Source organism: Culex pipiens, chromosome 1 (genome assembly GCF_016801865.2).
Source record: "Culex pipiens pallens isolate TS chromosome 1, TS_CPP_V2, whole genome shotgun sequence".
Lineage (NCBI taxonomy): Eukaryota > Metazoa > Arthropoda > Insecta > Diptera > Culicidae > Culex > Culex pipiens.
Genome location: NC_068937.1, coordinates 56,227,110 through 56,245,498, shown reverse-complemented (window position 1 = coordinate 56,245,498; position 18,389 = coordinate 56,227,110). Strand labels below are relative to the sequence as shown.

The 18,389-nt window shown below is 38.0% G+C and overlaps 1 protein-coding gene across 6 annotated transcripts in view; it reads right to left on the bottom strand.

Moving 5' to 3' along the window:
• Nucleotides 1-173: 173 nt before the first annotated feature.
• LOC120417786 (solute carrier family 41 member 1-like) overlaps nt 174-18,389 on the bottom strand; it is a 79,689-nt gene continuing 61,473 nt past the window's right edge. For 4 of the 6 annotated variants that reach the window (XM_039579950.2, XM_039579948.2, XM_039579953.2 and 1 more), the window contains 9 exons: nt 13,228-13,556; nt 10,032-10,082; nt 9,282-9,606; nt 8,905-9,051; nt 8,689-8,836; nt 8,404-8,609; nt 3,761-3,909; nt 3,447-3,702; nt 174-1,955 (listed from right to left, as the gene is read on the bottom strand). In XM_039579950.2, coding sequence (XP_039435884.1) covers nt 1,939-1,955; nt 3,447-3,702; nt 3,761-3,909; nt 8,404-8,609; nt 8,689-8,836; nt 8,905-9,051; nt 9,282-9,606; nt 10,032-10,082; nt 13,228-13,556 — 1,628 coding nt within the window. In that variant the 3' untranslated portion in view covers nt 174-1,938. Of the gene's footprint in view, nt 1,956-2,468; nt 3,703-3,760; nt 3,910-8,403; nt 8,610-8,688; nt 8,837-8,904; nt 9,052-9,281; nt 9,607-10,031; nt 10,083-13,227; nt 13,557-18,389 lie in introns of those variants that run through there. The other 2 variants (XM_039579952.2, XM_039579951.2) reach the window with 2 other exon arrangements.

Genomic DNA, 18,389 nt, shown 5'->3' with positions numbered 1-18,389 from the left:
TGATTTAAAAATATAAAATAAAATAAAATATTTTTTTAGGAGTTTTGAACAAAGTTCTTTGTCATATTGGTAATGTAGAATATAACCACCTGCACCTTTTTTTAAGATAAAATGACTTGTAACTTTTCCCTCTTGCCAAGAAATTTCTTTCACTATAATTAAAACACAAAACCTTTCGGTTTTCTCAAATGCAACAAGTTTATTCTCATGTTTTCTATAACATTTCTGCCAGTTTGCCATTACTGTGTGTTGTTTTTATTCACGTAGTTCACTGTTACTAAACATTCTGAATGACATTTGTTCTTGGATGATAGCTTAAGGGTTTCCAGATTTAAGGGATCTTTGTTTTGTCTGATAGTTATAATTTTGATGTCTTTTCACTAGGAATCACCTAAATATCGCCCTCTATGACATGTATTTGGGGGGTACATACAGCTTGTTTCTGTTCTGGTTTCCTTCACCACGACTCTCGTCATTCAAGGATAAATTGTTCAGTTGTTTTATGTAGTTGTTGTTAGTTCGTTTCACTTTTACTTTATGTTCCGTTTGAGATTATATTATTGCATGTTTGCCTCTCTCATCTAACAATTTCACCTGCGCAACGCAGTGTTGCCAGCTTCGCTCTGTCTACAACTTCTCCCTCCTGTTTTCGCGTTCTCTCAGACAAAATAGTCCTGAAAATATAAGACTTGCTTCCTGCTCTCATTCTCGTTCCTGATATTCGGCTCTGCACACGCGTCGACTGGCACTCACTCTCTCTTCCCGTACGAGTTTTAGTTATTTTTTTTTCTCTATGTTACCTCTCAACGTCTTTTCGCTTCAGTTTCTTTTTTTTTTCTTTATTTAGTATCACATTCATTTCTGTTAGGTTATTTGTTAAATCCTACTTCTGTCAGTTGCTTCGTGCTTTGCTGCAATTTGCGTGTCTTTTTATCTGTGTTGGTTAAAATTTTGTAGTCAGTGTTAGTTTTGTTTTGTGTTTAGCTGAAATTAAATCATTTGGTTTATTTTATTGTCTCATCTGTGTTACAAATCATGGTTAAAATTTTCTGAGTTTTTTTTTTGCTAAAACAAATCACTTTGCAAACTGTGTCAGAATTTGATTTTTGCAGCGATTCAGGGAAAAGGCAAGGGTCTGGTCGTGATAGTCTACGTGATGATTGTATGGTTCTCTCTAGTGTTATTTTCTTTTCTTGTCAGCTGTTTGCTCTTTGCTTGTTTCAGAGGAAGTTTGATAGGCACTACAAATCTTGTCTTTTCATCTAATTCGAAACAAGTTCTCTTTTGGGTTGATTCCGAAAACATCGATTCAAGTCTGTGTATGTTTGTTATTGGCTCCAATGTTAATACTGCCGATTGCATGATTTTTTTTAATTTTCTAAGAAAAAAAGTTTTGAAGAAAAAGTACTTAAAGTTAAGCTGCCATCGCATTGTTTTGCTAAAACGGTTTAAAAACACATTCCTCTGTCGGTGGACTAGTTCCAACAAAACTGTAAATCAATCATATTTCAACTAATTAAAAACGCACTTGTATTTGGTGCAGTACACAGACAACCAGACATGAATTGTTGAAATTTGTGTTGCTCACTAGCGCATATTGACTGTCTATTGAACTCAAATTGATAGCTGCGCCAACACTGTCAAAAGCGGCTCGGAGTGGTACTACGATTTATTAGATCTTTTGAAAAAATCGTCTGTTTGTCTGCGACATACATTTGTAACACGATTAAAACTGAACCTTCTAAACCCCAACCGCACCAACGTTTCTGCTTACGGGCACGCCTCCTTGGCGAGGGTATGTGAGAGGAAATCGGTGTTTTTTTTTGTGCGCGAAAACTAACCTCAATGGATGGGAGGAGGAAGAGGAAAACAAACGTTCGGGAGGAAGTGTGGTGGGAGCACAACGGAAACAAACCAAACAGAACAGAGAGAAGATACTTAGGCCAGTTGTGGAGCTGTGAATAAAAATAAGAAAAAAAGGAAAAGTAGCGAAAGGTGAGAAGACTACAGAGTGTGTGTGTGTCAAAAAGGAAATTGGAAAATATTGCGGTGTCTTTGGGGCAGTTTGCGCCCAACATTTTAAAAGAGAGAAATAAAACACAGGCAAACAAATGTATTTTTTTAAATCCATCGTTAAAATTTTCAACGGACAATTTGAATGTTTGAAAACTCACCACGGTATTGATGAATTCACCATAGTTCATTGAAACGCGCACATCTAGTTGACTTGATCGAAGTTATTCAAATAATTATGTTCAATGATTTACGCTTGTTTGTCTGTGATTTAAGCATGTAGAAGTTGGTTATCAATAAGTTTAAAGTGCGCAGAAAATAAACGGTAGAGGGCTTTAAAATATTGGTGACAACTTTGAAAAAAAAAAAAAAATAATAAAAGAAACAATTTTCTAGATATTTACACACTGTTGCAATGACCTTTAAATCTGCACATAGTCAGTAAAACGCATAGATGCAGAGGGTTTCGTTTTCCATGCGATCTCGTTTCTCAAATTTATTAGTTTAAATTATGTGTTGCTTAAAAGTAGTCATTCTTGTCATTATTGTATTTAATTTTCCCTTCTCTTACTCATATGGTTTATTTCAATAATTGAAACGTATTATGATTACTTCATTTTGCCTTCAATTAAGTAATGAACTTGTTTGTGTGTGACATATTTACAATTGATTTAATTAACCTTAATCGATCCACGGAAATTAGGCTTAACTAGTGCACTGTAAAGTGTAGTTTCATGTTTTGTAATGCTGCCTCCTTTTTTTCTCTCTTTATCTTTTCTCGTTCAATAAAGTTTGCAAATCAATCACAAGTTTCCCGTTAGTGTCTAATGTTAGTACTTATTTCATGAGCAACTCACTGTTTCATTCGCGTGTAACGAAACAAATCGGATGAAACAAAATGCGTTTGTTACGTTTGCAAGTTTGTGTTGTTTTGACGAAACGATTTTGACTCTGTGGATAAACAGCTAGAGAGCTTCTTTTTTTTTCTTGGAGGGAGACTTAATGCAAACTTTTTGTTGAAATAAATTAATTTGATGACGGGTTGAGCAACGTTGCTGATTTTCAGCAATGCGATCTCTCTGAATTGAACGAGAAGGATTTTGTAGGTTTTATTGAAGGGGGAAAAGAAAAGTCGAAACTTACGTATAAAAATAAGGAGTTTTCAATACTGTTATTACAAAGTAAGTATAAATATACAAAAAAACGAGCAATAGTTTAGTTCTAGTGGTAGTAGCAGGTCAAGGACATTAGAGGGAGGGGGTTTGGACATGGCAAGTAAGGAGGGGACGCGAGGGCTTCAATTATCAGCTTACACACTATTATACACAATATTTTTCTTGCATCGGACATTTGGTTTTGCGTTGAAGAGAACAATATAAGGGTGGAAAAGGGACAAGGAGGTTGGAGGGAGGAAGGGACAAACTAATAAATACCGAAATTATTGCCCGCGTCGCCGTCGGCAGCAATGAACGAGCTGTTCGGCATGGCGGTCACCCCGGCCGGGTCTACCATGGGTCCCCCGTACGGGTGACCGATCGACTGGATGAACAGGAACGCGAGCGCCAGCAGGCTCGACCCAAGCAGATCGCCCAGCGCCGTTAGGTACGGGATGGCCGAGTTGTCCGGATCGATCTTCCACTTCCACATGGCGTGGATGATCACGTGGGCGATGTACAGCAGTAGCATGATCTGGAAGATAAGATGAAATTAGCGATCGAAGACGAGGAATACTCCCGCGAACACCAACCTGAATCAAGCTGACCAACAGGTAGGAAAGCACGAACGGAGCACCAATCGTAGATTCGGACATATGAATGTAGTCGGCGACGTAGATGAATAGCACCTGTCCGGGAATTGACATGAGGATCAGAATTCGAGCGGTTTTGGCGTACGGAACTGGAAGTAGAGAGAAGAAAAGTTGGCGAGATTAAGCACAACGATTATTAAATAAAAGTATTGCAAAGAAAGAGGTTTGCTTTTGAAATTTTAGTCGTGGCCTTTCAAAAGACTATTCATTGTAACAATCTTCTAGCAATCAATTTTTGAAGATTATTTCAAAAAGGACACACTTACAATCCAACATTGGAATTTTGCGTTGTATGCGTTGAAACAGGTAAATAAGCAATTTCTAGTTAGGCATTCTCAAAATCGAGTAAAAATTCAGAAAGCTGATGTTTTTTACAAAAAATTTAAACGAGAAAATTTTGATTCAGCTGTTTGATCACACTTCTGCGAGGAAAAACAATCTCCAATAAAGTTGAGGCCAATTTGGCGCCATAACGAGTCACTAAGAATTTCTTCCGAAAAATGTATCCAGATCGAGGTCCGGGCCAGGAAAGAGCTTCTTCAGCGATTGCAAATTGGCACTAGTTGTAATTCCTATGCTTTTAACTTTTTCGTATTGAGCTGATGTGCATTGAGCCCAGGACTACTGTTTACAAAACAGAAAAATATCAAGTTAATTAAATTATCCTGTCTTTGTCTAGTTTGGAAGCAAAATTTCCCGTCTTGTGCGATACCTGATCAAGGTTCTATATCACTGCCGTTGGACGACTAATTTTTGGACGTAACACGGAGAAAAAAGAGTTCCCAAAATCGTGAACAAGCGTTCATGAAAATAGGAACCGCGAACAAAGTGTTCAAATTTCATGGTACGTTTTTCAAAATCGTACCATGGAATTTGAACACTTTGTTCGAGGTTCCCATTTTCATGAACGCTTGTTAACGATTTTGGGAACTCTTTTTTCTCCGTGAAACGATAAAGTGGTTTATTTCAAGATTTTTGAGTGAGTGGATTAAGTATCCACAACGGATAATTTTGATCAAAAAGTGAATGAAAATTCTCAAAACATGGTCTTAAACACCCCAAAAAAGCATTGCTATGCCAATGGATTCCGTAGGCAGGAAAAACATGTGGTTCTATTTTCATCCAAATTGCTGTTTTTATTTTCAGATTCAAAAAGCTGCATTTTCTGATCGTTTTGGTTCAGCAAAGTTGTTGGTATTGCCTAAGATTAAGAAAAAAATGTTACAATCAAAAACAACTTTACACATTATTTGGATTCGGCTTATAAAACAAAAAAAGTAAATAGGTGTAAAATCCATATTTGAAAATTTCTTATTTTTCTATAAATTTAAGTTGACAAAAATACTATCTTTTAAGGGGCTACATGCATGTAGAAAATTACTAAATTTCATATTATAGAAAATGTATCAAATCCACTGAAAAGGTGATTTTTAATCACTCCTGAAAGTTTCATGAAGATATTTCATGATTAAACTAAGTAAGAAACGATTTATGCTCAAAATTTTGCCATGCGCAAAGCGAACTGTCAAACTTTCTGTTAGTTTTTCTCTAGACACCGAGTTGATTTACGGGTGCCACGATATCTCGAGATGGGATGGACCAAATTGACTGAAATTTGGGGTGAAGACTCTCAAGACATATCCCGTGTGCCTGACGAAGCCCTATTTCAAAATTTCGCTTTTTTTTTAAATACCAAAGGTTTTTAATATGAAAAACACAAAAATATTTTTTTTATCTTTTTTATAATATTTTTTTTTGAAAATTGGCCTTCGTCATGGTTGAACGAGTTTCACCAAAATTTTGAGCCGATTTGGTCAAGGCAGCCTTGAGATATCGTGGCACTTGTTTTTTGAAACTGCTAACTTCAAATATATATATCTCGGCAATGATACAACCAAATGTCTCAATTTTTTTTGTTAATATCTATAGATGAATATATATATTGTAATGTCTTCAGAACAGATTTAAAAAAAAGTTGAAGTGTGTGCTCATACCGACCTTAAGTTGCGTTTTTTCTCAATTACCCAATGGGTATTTGGGTTAAGTTCACTGCGACCACCTGAGAAGGCTATCTTTTGTGATGTACCCTGGTTATTGTCCATACTACGAAATTCTCGTATCCATTGGATCGGAAGACGAGGAGTTATTTTGCAGACATGGTTTATCCCAATTCGGCGCGATACAGTCGATGAACTGACCTTCTTGGGATGGGTATGGTGCCATACATCGTACGGCGTAAGAAAGTGCGATCCAAATGACCGCAGCCTTCGAGACACAAGTGCTCCGCAGAAGCAGAGCAAATGTGCCGAGCTTTCCAGCTCAGTTAAACAAAAATGACAGAGGTTGTTAGGCCTGCCGATTTTGTGCAGGTGATATCTGGCAGGACTATGTCCTTTTAGAAGCCCTGCACTGCCGTTCTACGCATAATTGTCCCATGTCAGTTTTGGACGATTTTGACTTTATGACATTTTTAAGTTTAGTTTGATGTGTACTTTAAGAAAAACACATAAAATCTGGTACTTTGTTCGTAAACTCATTGAAAACAACACCAAGTCTGTTTGTCCCATCGTTAAACTTCTACGCATAATTGTCCCACCAAGTATTTTCTTACACGGAATCATTAGTTTTACTAACCATTATGTCTTGTTTATCTATTGTAAAGCAACAGAATCACAATTAAGGGTGATAAACTGCTAACTGGGGCGATTAGGGTTACATAGGGCGAATAGGAACCCACGGGACAATTATGCGTAGAAACACAGAAATCGGTAGAAAAATTTCAATCGCGTTTTTCTCAGTTGCACTTTTTTGAACATGGGACAATTATGCGTAGAACGGCAGTGCAAGTGTTCGTAGTTCCCTACGGTTTAAGCCAAGAAGTTTCTTGGCAATTGAAGGACTTGGAGTGATAAAAGTTTTAGCTTTTCTCAATCCTCGCATCTCGCCTCAGATTGAAGCGATTTGCGACTGTCCCCAATTAGTTATTTCTTGCTTCACGGCACTCTTTGAGATTCCAAGGAACGGCTCGGGACCCACAAAGATGTTTGATGAGCCTTGTCTGGCAAGTTCATCAGCCATTTCGTTGCCCTCAAATTCAAGCAAGTTCCCTGAGGGAAGCGACGCACTCCCAAACAAGTTTGGATTGTAAATTGCGGTGGGTCAAAATTCATTTCAAAGCGTTGCCTTTTTTTTTAAATGCGTGATTTTCGAAAACTGTGTAATAAATTAAACATGCTCACAAAATTAACCTGTATCTTTTCGGGATCATTGTTCCTCGGATCAGAATTTCTAAGAAACTTGAGTATAGGGAAATTTGAAAGCGTTTTGGGAAAATTTCTTAAAGAAGATGGTAAAAGTGAAAATTCCCAATAGTAAGACCGTTGCAAATATTTTTTAAAGTTTATGTCCCTCAGCAACATTTTTTTTTCTTTTTTTTTGCGGTCCTGTACATTGGAATCCCACAAAAAATTGAAAATATTTTTTATCGATTCTAGACATGCTAAATATGATTTTTTTGCAACGGCCTAAATTAATTTTCCATCCAAACTTCAGGTCAAAACTGGACCCACTAAACCTTAACTAAATGAGCTCAAATTGTCAGGCTAACTTCTGAGGCCATGATATGAAGTATGAACATCTCTAAATTACACGAATGTTGCTAAATGATGTTGTTCGATTTCGCGGAGCACATAAAATTCGTAAAATTTGGTACTTTCTATGAAAACCTTTGAAATTTAGTATTTTCTGAATCCAATGTTCATTGTATCAGGCAATTTTTAATTAAATCTCAACATTCAAAATGAATGTGAAAGGGGCTCAAAAAATAAAACAAAATGAAGGGTGAAGCATACCAATTGGTTAAATCATCTGAAATGAGTTATAATCCACGTGGAAGTTTTTCTGAATACCCAAACCCCCTTCGTGGACAAAAAAAGCTTTTTTGTATGGAGCGTGAACAATTGCCAAACCCTCCCCTATCGCTTAACCCTCTACTGCCCAAATTATTTTTTCGAAGTTTTTAATTTTTCCCGTGTTTAGGACTTTACTTCCCTTGTTTTATGTTTTTCTTGCTTCAGTTTCTAACCCTAACATGTTCTTAAATTTTAAGAGTTCTTCTTTGATTTTTGACGATTTTTTTAGATCGATGCCCACCTAGAGGCGGTGTTGGGTTGTAGAGGGTTGAGTTAACACATGGTTTAAGGATGGCTTCTTATGAGCATTTTAGTGAAGAAAAAAAAGAAAAAAATCAAACTCAAATAAAAAATGTCCATCCAGATATCAACTCGATTTAACCTAGAGCCTGTAGCGGACATGTAGAGGAACGGATTTGGTGAGGCAGTCAAACGTGTAAAATAAAGGCTTTTTCTTTAACTTAATTTTTCAGGTGGATTTCTAGTGCAAATATTTTTTAAGCTCCACAAAAAAAAACTCGATAATGCGAAATTTTGATACAAGCTTTAACAGTGGAAAATATTTTGAAATATTGTCAGTTTTACTCCGGTTTCTAATATTTTTCCCTACTCTTTCCCGAAATCAACATTACGGAATTTCAGTCAGTTCAGCTAGTCTACCGGTACACTCACCTCCCTTGAACAGTGCCTTCCACGGTGCCTCGAAGATCTTCGCGTGGGGCGGCACGATGCCGAAGATCGAGCTCTGGTGGAGCATGGTGGAGATTTTGCTCGCCTGCACCGAAACCAGGTTGCCACCGATGCCGTTGATGATCGGCTGGAACACGACAAAACCGTTGAAGATGCCGACTGCGGTATCCAACACTAGACCACCCAATCTGAGGGAACGGAGAGGGAAGACATTGTATGGTTAGAGTGTGCTACTTTATTGAGGGATTGTGTGGTAGAAGTACTTACCCACTGATAAAGAGTGCCGACAGTACAGGAACCCATCCAGTTGTCAATACGGGCCTCGTGTACTTATTTCTAATCACTAAAAATACCCAAAATGGTAACAGAATAAAATAACAGGTAACCACAACAAATGTTATCCAGAGGTGAGTGTCTGCGGAAGAGAGAAAAGCAGAAGCGATTAGAATCCGGATGTCTTGGAATGACTAGTGAAGAACTCACCTAGATGTTCAAATAGCAGTGATGCTATGAAGGAAAGTAAACTTATGGATACCACATCACCGATCGATGCAGCCAGCGGTGTCGCCAGGTTATCAGGATTCATTTTCAACTTATTAGACAGTAAAATCACAGCCACTAATACAAAGTCTGTGGAAAGATAAATAGTTGCTAGAATTGTTACCCGGAACTTGTTCAAACGTCTTATCTGAAGAGATTGGTGTTTGTCGAACTACACGGTAAGCAATGCTGTCGACGGCACCGTAAACACGTGTTGGCAAATCTTTGTTCTCAGCACTCGATTTTGAATTAGATTTCGTCAAACCGTGTTAGCGGCAACGCAAAACTCCCAAACTGTCACAAATCCTGCCCCAACTCACCTAGTACAAAACAGGACGACGTTGCGGTAAACATGCTGGACGCGGTCAGTAGCATCGCGTGGTCAAACAGGAACCGTCCGTTCATGGCGGCGCCGACGCCTATCGCAAAGACCGACACGATGAAGGCCGCCACAGTGGCCTGCACCTGGACGAGCGCGATGTTCCCGACGATCATGTGGACGATCTCCCGGTAGCCGGTCATGTTGCCGAGGTTTGCTTGGGTCGAGAGGCGCGACGCCAGGCACATGTCCAGGTTGCCCTTGAGGCCGAGCAGCGCCGGCACCAGGATGAACAGTTCCGTCACATGGGCAAAGACCTTCCAGTGCTGGAAGAAACGTTTGAGCGTTAGCAAGCGTCATCGACATTGTGTTGTTGTAGATTCAAAAGACAGCGTTCACCCGCAATTTGTACTGTTTGTTGCGAGCGTGTAGCTGCCATTTGACATTTCAGTACACGCTCATACAAAATCATACCTTTTTACATGCAAATATTTTGGATTAGCAAATCACAAAATTTAAAAGTTGTACAGTTACTAAGTCAATTAGAGTTTGCTTTTAAAATCCAACAATCAACACCACTGTTACTAAAGGGGTAATTAGTCACATAACAACACACTTGATTAGTTTCGGTGTTACTTTGTTTAGGAAAAGGCTTAGAAGCGGGGGCGGGCCGGGCTTTAATCAAATCAAAATCTTAGTTAGTCAGGGGCATTAGTATCGCGGCTTAAAACCAGGGGTATTGTGGGCCTACCGAGGTGAGAAAGGTGATAAGAGCGATCTCTACATCGAGAGCGCAACGGCCCTAGAAACACACAGCCAGAAAGTAACAAGAGAGATTGGCGTTTAGTAATGTATGAGCAAGTACTATATTTGCAGGGTGACCACTAAAATTTCATTTTCAAATTCCCGACTTTTTCCCGACTTTTTTTTTCAGACTTTTCCAGAATGCTCAAATAATAGGCATTTCTTATCTAAAGAATGATTTCACACAAACAACTTTCTATAAGAACAGTCAATATTAACCACCGAAAAAAAAATCTCAATGGATTAAAAAAAAAAATCTAAACATAGGCAAAAAAACATTTTTTTGTAAATACAGAAACTAAACAACAAATAAAAAAAACTTCAAAAATTGAATTTCATTATTTATGATTCAGAGTAGAAACACAAACAATTAATCTTTGAAAAAATAATCGAAAGTTCAACAATACTTATAACTTCCATGTTATTTTTTAAATTGGCAAACGTATAGTTTTTGATACTTCGTTTCAACTGGAAATGACACAAAGTTAAATATAACTGAACTTAAAATAGCGTTCCAATTTTTTTTTAAACTTCATCATTATTTTTAAACAAAGAATGCTTAAAACATGACTGCTGTTATTATTCAATCAAAGGATTTAGAAAAATGTCAAGGAATGCATAAAAAAACGTTTTTGCCAAGTTCCCATACTCACAAAAAAAAGTTCAATGGCAACATTCGGAAAAAAAAACAAATTTTAAATTATTAAATGAATTTAGTTAAACAATTAAAAATATTTACAAAAAAAAACCATTGCCAAACTCAAGTTAGAATCTGTTTTCAAATATTCAATTATGTGACAAAATTAAATAGAATCATAATTCTAAGGCTCTATTTTTATATCAGTTTTTCATTAACTTTACCTCTTGTTTGATGAACAAAAATTAATAGCGATCATTTGATTCATAAAAAATATTATGAAAATCTGTGTCAAAGACCCCGATATTCATTAAGATTTTGAATGCCTCAAATTTATTGAAATAGTGAAAAGAACCTTGAATTTAAAGTAAGTTACTATAGCAGAAATCAGTGAATTTAATTTGAAAATTGTACAAAATATTACAAAATAATTCAAGAGTTAAAAAATAATTTTCAAACAAGTATGCTCAAAATTCCCGACTTTTCCCGACTTTATGACAAAAAATCATAAATTCCCGACTTTTCCCGATTTTTTGGCGGATTTAGGCGAATTCCCGACTTTTTCCCGACTTTCCCGATTTCCCGACTTGAGTGGCCACCCTGTATTTGTGGTTAAATGGTTTTCGTGGTTTGGTGTGACCATTGGCGTCATTTGACATTTAATCTTAACTGTTACTAATACAATGCTATCGGTAACAGGTCTCGTAAAGGGGATAATGGTTTCCACCGCGGTAATTCCATTGAGTCGATAACCATTCAAGTCAGTTTACTTTTGTGATTTTGTGGAATTACGGGTAATCCCTCAGTTAAATTATCGAAAATATCGTCTCGTCTACGGTATTACTGAATACTTCTCGTAAAAGAGACCGATGATTAGTGTGCGGTACGTGAATGGTTTGCTAAATTGAAAAAAAAAATCGAGTGGAACTTTCAAATCAGACTTAGGTGATGTAGACACTTTTATAGCTAATTTTTAGCACGTGACTTGTGTTGTTATTTGTTTTCAAGGGGCTCAGTTTTGACGATTTTTTTAGGGTGCTTCTTCAATTTAATTTACGACATGTACTTGGACAAGGTCGTATGAAAATAACCGGAAATGAAAAATGCCCTTTTAAATGTTTGGTTAAGAAGTTCAACAAACTTTTCGGCATTGAAATTCAAATACCATGAAAAGGGCATATTTAGGACGGTTTATTATAACAACTTTTAAATATATTTGTACCAGCCTTATCTAATGAAATATATTTTTTTTCAAAATAAGCGGTTTCCTGCTTTGACATTTTTATAACATATTTAATCGACAATAATAAATTTGTGCACATTATTAGTTCAACTTTAACACTTTCTTAAATTATTTCTGACATTGGTCTAGATCAAATCGAAAATCGTCAATTGCAAAACGAAGCAGATTTACTTCTTCTTAGCATAAACAACGCATTTATGCGTTATGACTGTTAAGTCAAATTAGCCGTAACTCATGGTTTTAAACGTAAAAATAACAAATAACAGCAACGTTTATTAATATTCAGGCAAATAATTAGAACTAATTTTCAACAATTTAATTAGAAATTATGAAGTTTCTTGCATCTTCCACGGATTGAGTGACAAAGTTTACACAAAACACACAATTAAATGACCAAGCTTTATTTTTAATTTTGCTTGAGACCATTTTGGCAACAAATGCCCCAAACGAGATACTTAGTGCGTCCATCCCGGGAATTCCCAGGATTTGTCCAAAACCGGCAATTCCCGAATCCCGGGATTTTTTTTTATATTTTACCCCGGGAATTTCCGAAATCGAAAAAAAAACAAATTTTGGTCTGGAAATTCCGTATCTTCTTAAGCTCGTTCTAAAATTTCAAAAAATAGGTTTTACAAAAAGCTTTTTACAGTCCAGACTCGATTATCCGATGTTTCGATTATTCGATTTTCTTGAAACACTTGTTACAAAAAAAAACACGAATTCAAAATCATTATGATAAAAAAAGGTTGTCAAATGTATCATACAAGATACCAGTAATGAAAAGATTAACTTTTCAGAACTTTACTAGTTTATGCATTTTTGAAATTCCGATAAACATTTTTGAATACGCTTTTCAGTGAAAGGTTTGATTACCCGCTTTAGTATGGCGTACGTGGGGTTAGTGAACTAAAAATCAAAACAGTGTCGAAAAGTATCAATTTTCCGCACTCAAATTAGTGGTGTAATGACCTTTTCGCAGCTCCGTTGTGAAACCACTTACTTTTCTTATCATTATGGAATAACGAAACGGCTTACTTTTCTTCTGTAATATTTTTAAACTCTGTTTTGATTGACCAAACACACATACGCCAAACTAAAGCTGAGTAATAAACGTTTCCCTTAAAAATTCTATTCTGAAGTATACGTTGAGTAGTATTATCATTATTATTCTAGTTAGAGGGCCTATACGTCCCTAATTTTAGTCCTTCGGGATCCACATCCCCACCATCAGAACAATAAAAACTCCCATCAACGGAAACTCACCTCCACCCGTCCTAGGATGATGCCGGCGCCGATGGTGCCGATCCCGGCGATGAAGAACGGAATCGAGATCTGCAGCGTCGTTTCCCACCACTTTTCCTGCTTGATTTCGCCGAGCCCGCCATGTCCGCCGGGGCCCCCGCCACCCAGGCACTTGCCGCCAGAGGTCGCCACTACATTGTTGTCGTCGTCATCACCACCGCCACCAACGCCACCGTCACGATGATCACCACGATCCGGCTCGGAGGATGCCACGGACGTCGTTATGATTGAGCTTAATGAGCCGGTCGTTGAAGCTGGTAGAACGGACAGTTTGTCGTTTCCATCACCACCTGTGTAACGGGGGACGAAAGTGGAAAGTTGCGGAGAGATTAGAAGCAATCGTCGGTGGACGGAAATTTGCATGCGATTTAAGTGAGTGAGAGATAGAGGAGAGTCGACAACAGATGAAGAGGTGGAAATTGCATGATAGTACGAAGCGTGTAGGTGTTGCACGGAAGCTGGTACGTGATTTATGCTGGAGAATTTGTCACAAAGATTCTATTTCGTAATTACAGCCTGTGTGGACGGACAAACAACACTGACACTGAACTTGGCTCGTAGCAACGGTGACGGCCGGTGCAACTCTCGCGTGACGCATCGCGTCAATCGATCTGATGTCGCGACGCGCGAGATCATCCGTGAGACCTGCCGCTGCGCACTCACTGACTACTGCCGGACAACTGAACGTTGACACGTGCATCTTCAATTCGGTCCCGCAAAGCCCACGCCAAGTTATTGATCTTGATACCCCGAAAGAAACCCGCTAATTAAGCAATCAACCTTCTGCCAGCAAGCTTCGAGACCAATATTTACACCCGGCCAAGTACATGGGGGGCCCACCTTCCGGTTGTCGATATCGAACCTGCGTGATGTTGTTTTTGAAGAGTAATTAGAATTAAACGGATCCCCACCACCACCCTCACGAAGTTGCCGGTGTCTGATGAGGACGAGGTCTATCAATGTGACTATTAATGCCACGTTTTCCCCGCTGGTGTCACCCGGGGCACGATTGGCCTCGTCGGGCTGTTCAAACATTTGAAGTAAAAATGTTAATTTTAGCAAATTGACCGGTTTCGATGAATGGAGAATCATTATGCTTGTACGGACTGTGACAAGTTGTAGGCAATGGTTTGTCCCGTTAGGAACGAATCATTTTCCGGCACGTGTGATAAATTGCGGTTGGTCAGTTGGAATAAATTTAACATGTATTTTCAAGCGTTGATAGTTATTTTTAGTATGATTGTACTTACTCGTAAAAAATGGATTTTTTTTTGCAATTTCAAAGTTTTTTTTTTAGCAAAAAGTTATTTTTTTCGCAAAAAAAAGTCTTGTCAAAACATTCCTTTTTGAAAACTAATGATGGTAAAACAAAGATGCTTCTCTTGTTCGCAAAAAGGTCCCATTTGCAAAGTCGCATGCTGAGAAAAACGCAAAGCAAATGTTTTCCAACTATAAAAGATCAACCATAAACCACGTGAACAATTATTTGGAAACAAGATGATGATTTTTGGAGATTCCTTTTACCGATTTTTCGTGCGCGAGCGAGGAGAGCCATGTTTCCTATGGATTCTTTCTCTTGATGAACGTCAACAGATTTTCTTTCGATGATGATTCTTCCATCGCCGAATCAGGCTATTGAATTTATTTAAAGTTTGTGTCCTTCGGCTCTAGATAGAGTCGAGATAGATAAAACAACTATCGACTGCATGTATATTCTCAATTTTTTAAATATTATAACAATGTTGGTGCGAAAAGCATCACACAACATTTAAGTCATAAAGTTGTTCCACTATTACACAAAAAAAAAATCAATTCTCGTAATCGTAATCGTAAGTTCACGAATGTGCATTTACACTATAAACGTGAATACGTGGTTCTCGCATTCGTGAATTTAATTCACGATTTTGAGAATTGTTTTTTTTGTGTAATCGCTTGTAAAATATCGTCCAACTTAAAATCCGCCTAAAAATTCAAAAATTAACGTAGCCACATATTTACATGCAATACAATAAAATCTTCTCCTAACTTCCAACTGAATTATCAAGTTTTGGTAACAAATCTAGGGACCAAATAAATATTTTTTCAAAAAGCATTATTACCAGGTGCAATCAGCTAAAATCAAATAAAATGCATTCCACTGCGTTTAGAATCATTTTAAGTATGTTGGGAATTAGCCACCACATAGTTTTATTAACGTTTTATGGTAGCATCTTTATTGCTTAATAGTTTTATTTGGGCATTCACTGCAACCAATAAGCAAGAGCTAATTAAAAGGTTCTAACAGGGGTTTATGTCTCGGATATAAAACCTTGTGACAATAAAAGCTAAATGGCTTTCAACTAGGTTTTATGAAAGTTTTAAGAGAGTCTTGAAAACCCAATGGCAATGTCATGCCAAACGGTTTTATCGCATGCTTCTTTAAAACCAAGGGTGGTTTAGCTGTCAAGTGTCATTTGTGCCTATAGTGTAAAATGCATTTTAAAACACTTTTTTTTCATTAAAATGTTGAGACTATAGCTTCACAGCAAAAAATCCGATAGTAAAATCGCATGCAAAAGCGTGCACATCACCTTCGTCAAAAAAGACACCTAATATTACACACTGCATGTACAATTTTCATAAAAACAAAAAAAAAAGGAACCGACGGAATTCAAACCCAGCACCATTAGTGAGGACTGGCGCCTTAGCCCGCTCGGCCATCAGCCCGATGAAGAAAGGGAAGGATAAACGCATATATGAGCTTGACATTTCGGTCTAGATGGGCTACATAAATCAGGGTGTAATATTACATAGAATTTCATAAAATAATTCAAAATTTGTTTTACACCCAGGCCTTTTACACGCAGCTGGATTACTACTTTTTTAGCTGTGTTGTTATTTCAATTTTTATGTTTTTTGCCCCCTCCTCGACCTTGGCCAAGGCCGAGGGACAAAATTTTGAAAAATATTCAAATCGGCCTAATCAATAAAAAAAAAATCAGTTCAGGCTAAAAATTTTGGTGAAGACTTGTTGAAATAGGTGTGTGTGCGTGACAAATACCGATTTAAAATAAGGGACCATCCATAAACCACGTGGACACTTTAGGGGGGGGGGGGTATGGCGATTGTCCACGATCCATACAAAAAAGATTTTTTTTGTATGTACAATTGTCCACGAAGGGGGGGGGGGGGTAACAGATTCTCAAAAAAGTGTCCACGTGGTTTATGAATGGTCCCTAAAGTTTATTTATTTTTTTTTATTTTGTATGCCTCCCATCTCAAATTTCATTTGTGAAGACTCCCACCTCAAATTTCAGCCAATTTGGTCCATCTCGCGTGTGGGTCTCGTGGCGCAGGGGTAGCGGCTTCGGCTGCCGATCCCGATGATGCTATGAGACGCGGGTTCGATTCCCGCCTTATCCACTGAGCTTCTATCGGATGGTGAAGTAAAACGTCGGTCCCGGTTTCTCCTGTCTCGTCAGAGGCGCTGGAGCAGAAATCCCACGTTAGAGGAAGGCCATGCCCCGGGGGGCGTAGTGCCAATAGTTTCGTTTTCGGTCCATCTCATCTCGAGATATCGTGGCACCCGTTAATCAACTCGGTGTTTAGAGAAAAACGCTAAGAAAGTTAGCTTTGTGCATGGCAAAATTTGAAGCTTGAATCGTCTGTTACTTAGTTTAATCATGAAACATCTTGATGAAACTGTCAGAATTGATTGAAAATAATATTTTAAGTGGATTTAATAAATTTTCTGTTAAGCCGTTGCAAATATTTTTTGACATAAACTTTGAAAAATATTTGCAACGGCCTTATATGATTTATTTTTGTTTTTTTTTACATGTATTTGTACCTTTTAATATCTTTCCCACCGACTGCAGAAAAAATCTTAGGAGATTGGGTCTCATCGGGATTCATGTTAAAAAAATATAAATACCTATGAGGCCGACCACCGTGGCCGTTAAGCTGCGGGTTTCGCCTTGTAAGCGGAAGGTGATGAGTTCGTTTGCTGTTTGGCTCGGCAACGTCAATTCAATCAAAGAGTAAAAATATATTGGCAAGCATATTGGATTTCCAATCCAGAGGTTGTGAGTTCGATTCTCGTACTAGGATGATGATGTTTAAAAAAATGCCGATTGTCAAAACCACATTTTTTATAGCCGGACAACTTGAGCAAGATTCAACCACTGTTATTGTTTTGTTTTCGCTAAACAATGACCAACTCGTGTGCATCATTTGCTGAACTTGATGGAGCGACCTGTCCCATTCTTGTCCCATTAGTGTGGGGTGACAAGCTTTGATAACATTACACGGGACCGTTACAGTACAATCCCATTTTTTGATAAGGATGACGATTCGCAAAATCTGAACAAAATGATGCCGTTATCACAAAAACATCAACAACTGCAGATTCCTTTCCATGCTGTTATCGATCAGTGTTGCTGGTTTACTTTTGGTTACACGGGCTACACTTCCGGTGAGCACGTGTTTTTCTATTTGGCGCAAATTCACGGACTGCGCTTTTACATGTTTTCGTTGGATTCAATCCAACAGTTAGTGATTTTGTTTATTTCGAATCAGCGCTAATTGGCTGTAAGACGCACATGTTGACAAAAATCACATGATTTTTGGTGCACTTTTAGCCTTTATTAGTCATATATTTCAAAGGGGAAGGAGAAATTGAGCCAAACTGACACCTAGCCCATCCATCAATGCACGGCTTGACAGCTGAATGTGCATCTGTGTGCGCGCGATTTATTTTGAACGCGTAGGCCATCAAAGTGGCTCAGGTTAAGTGCCGATGACGACGTGATCTCAATTGCCCGAAGGAATCCATTCGTTGATAAGTGTCTTCTTGATACCTGCCGATTCGTCGTAGCTGAGTGCACTCTTTCCACAATGATGTCAACTCTGTGATAAAAGCTTGTTTGTTGGAAAAGGGATTTGAGAGATTCGCGATACTGGATGCAACGAGCAATTTGGCGTGAACCGGAAATGAACCTTCCATACTAATAGCAGAGTTACCTGGGATGCAAAACAACAATGACGATGGATGATCGATGCAAGATAGGTGTCGCCTGTAAGTGTTGCGTGTTGTGTGTGTGTGTCGTCTATATTTACTCTATGGAAAATAACCGGAAGTGATA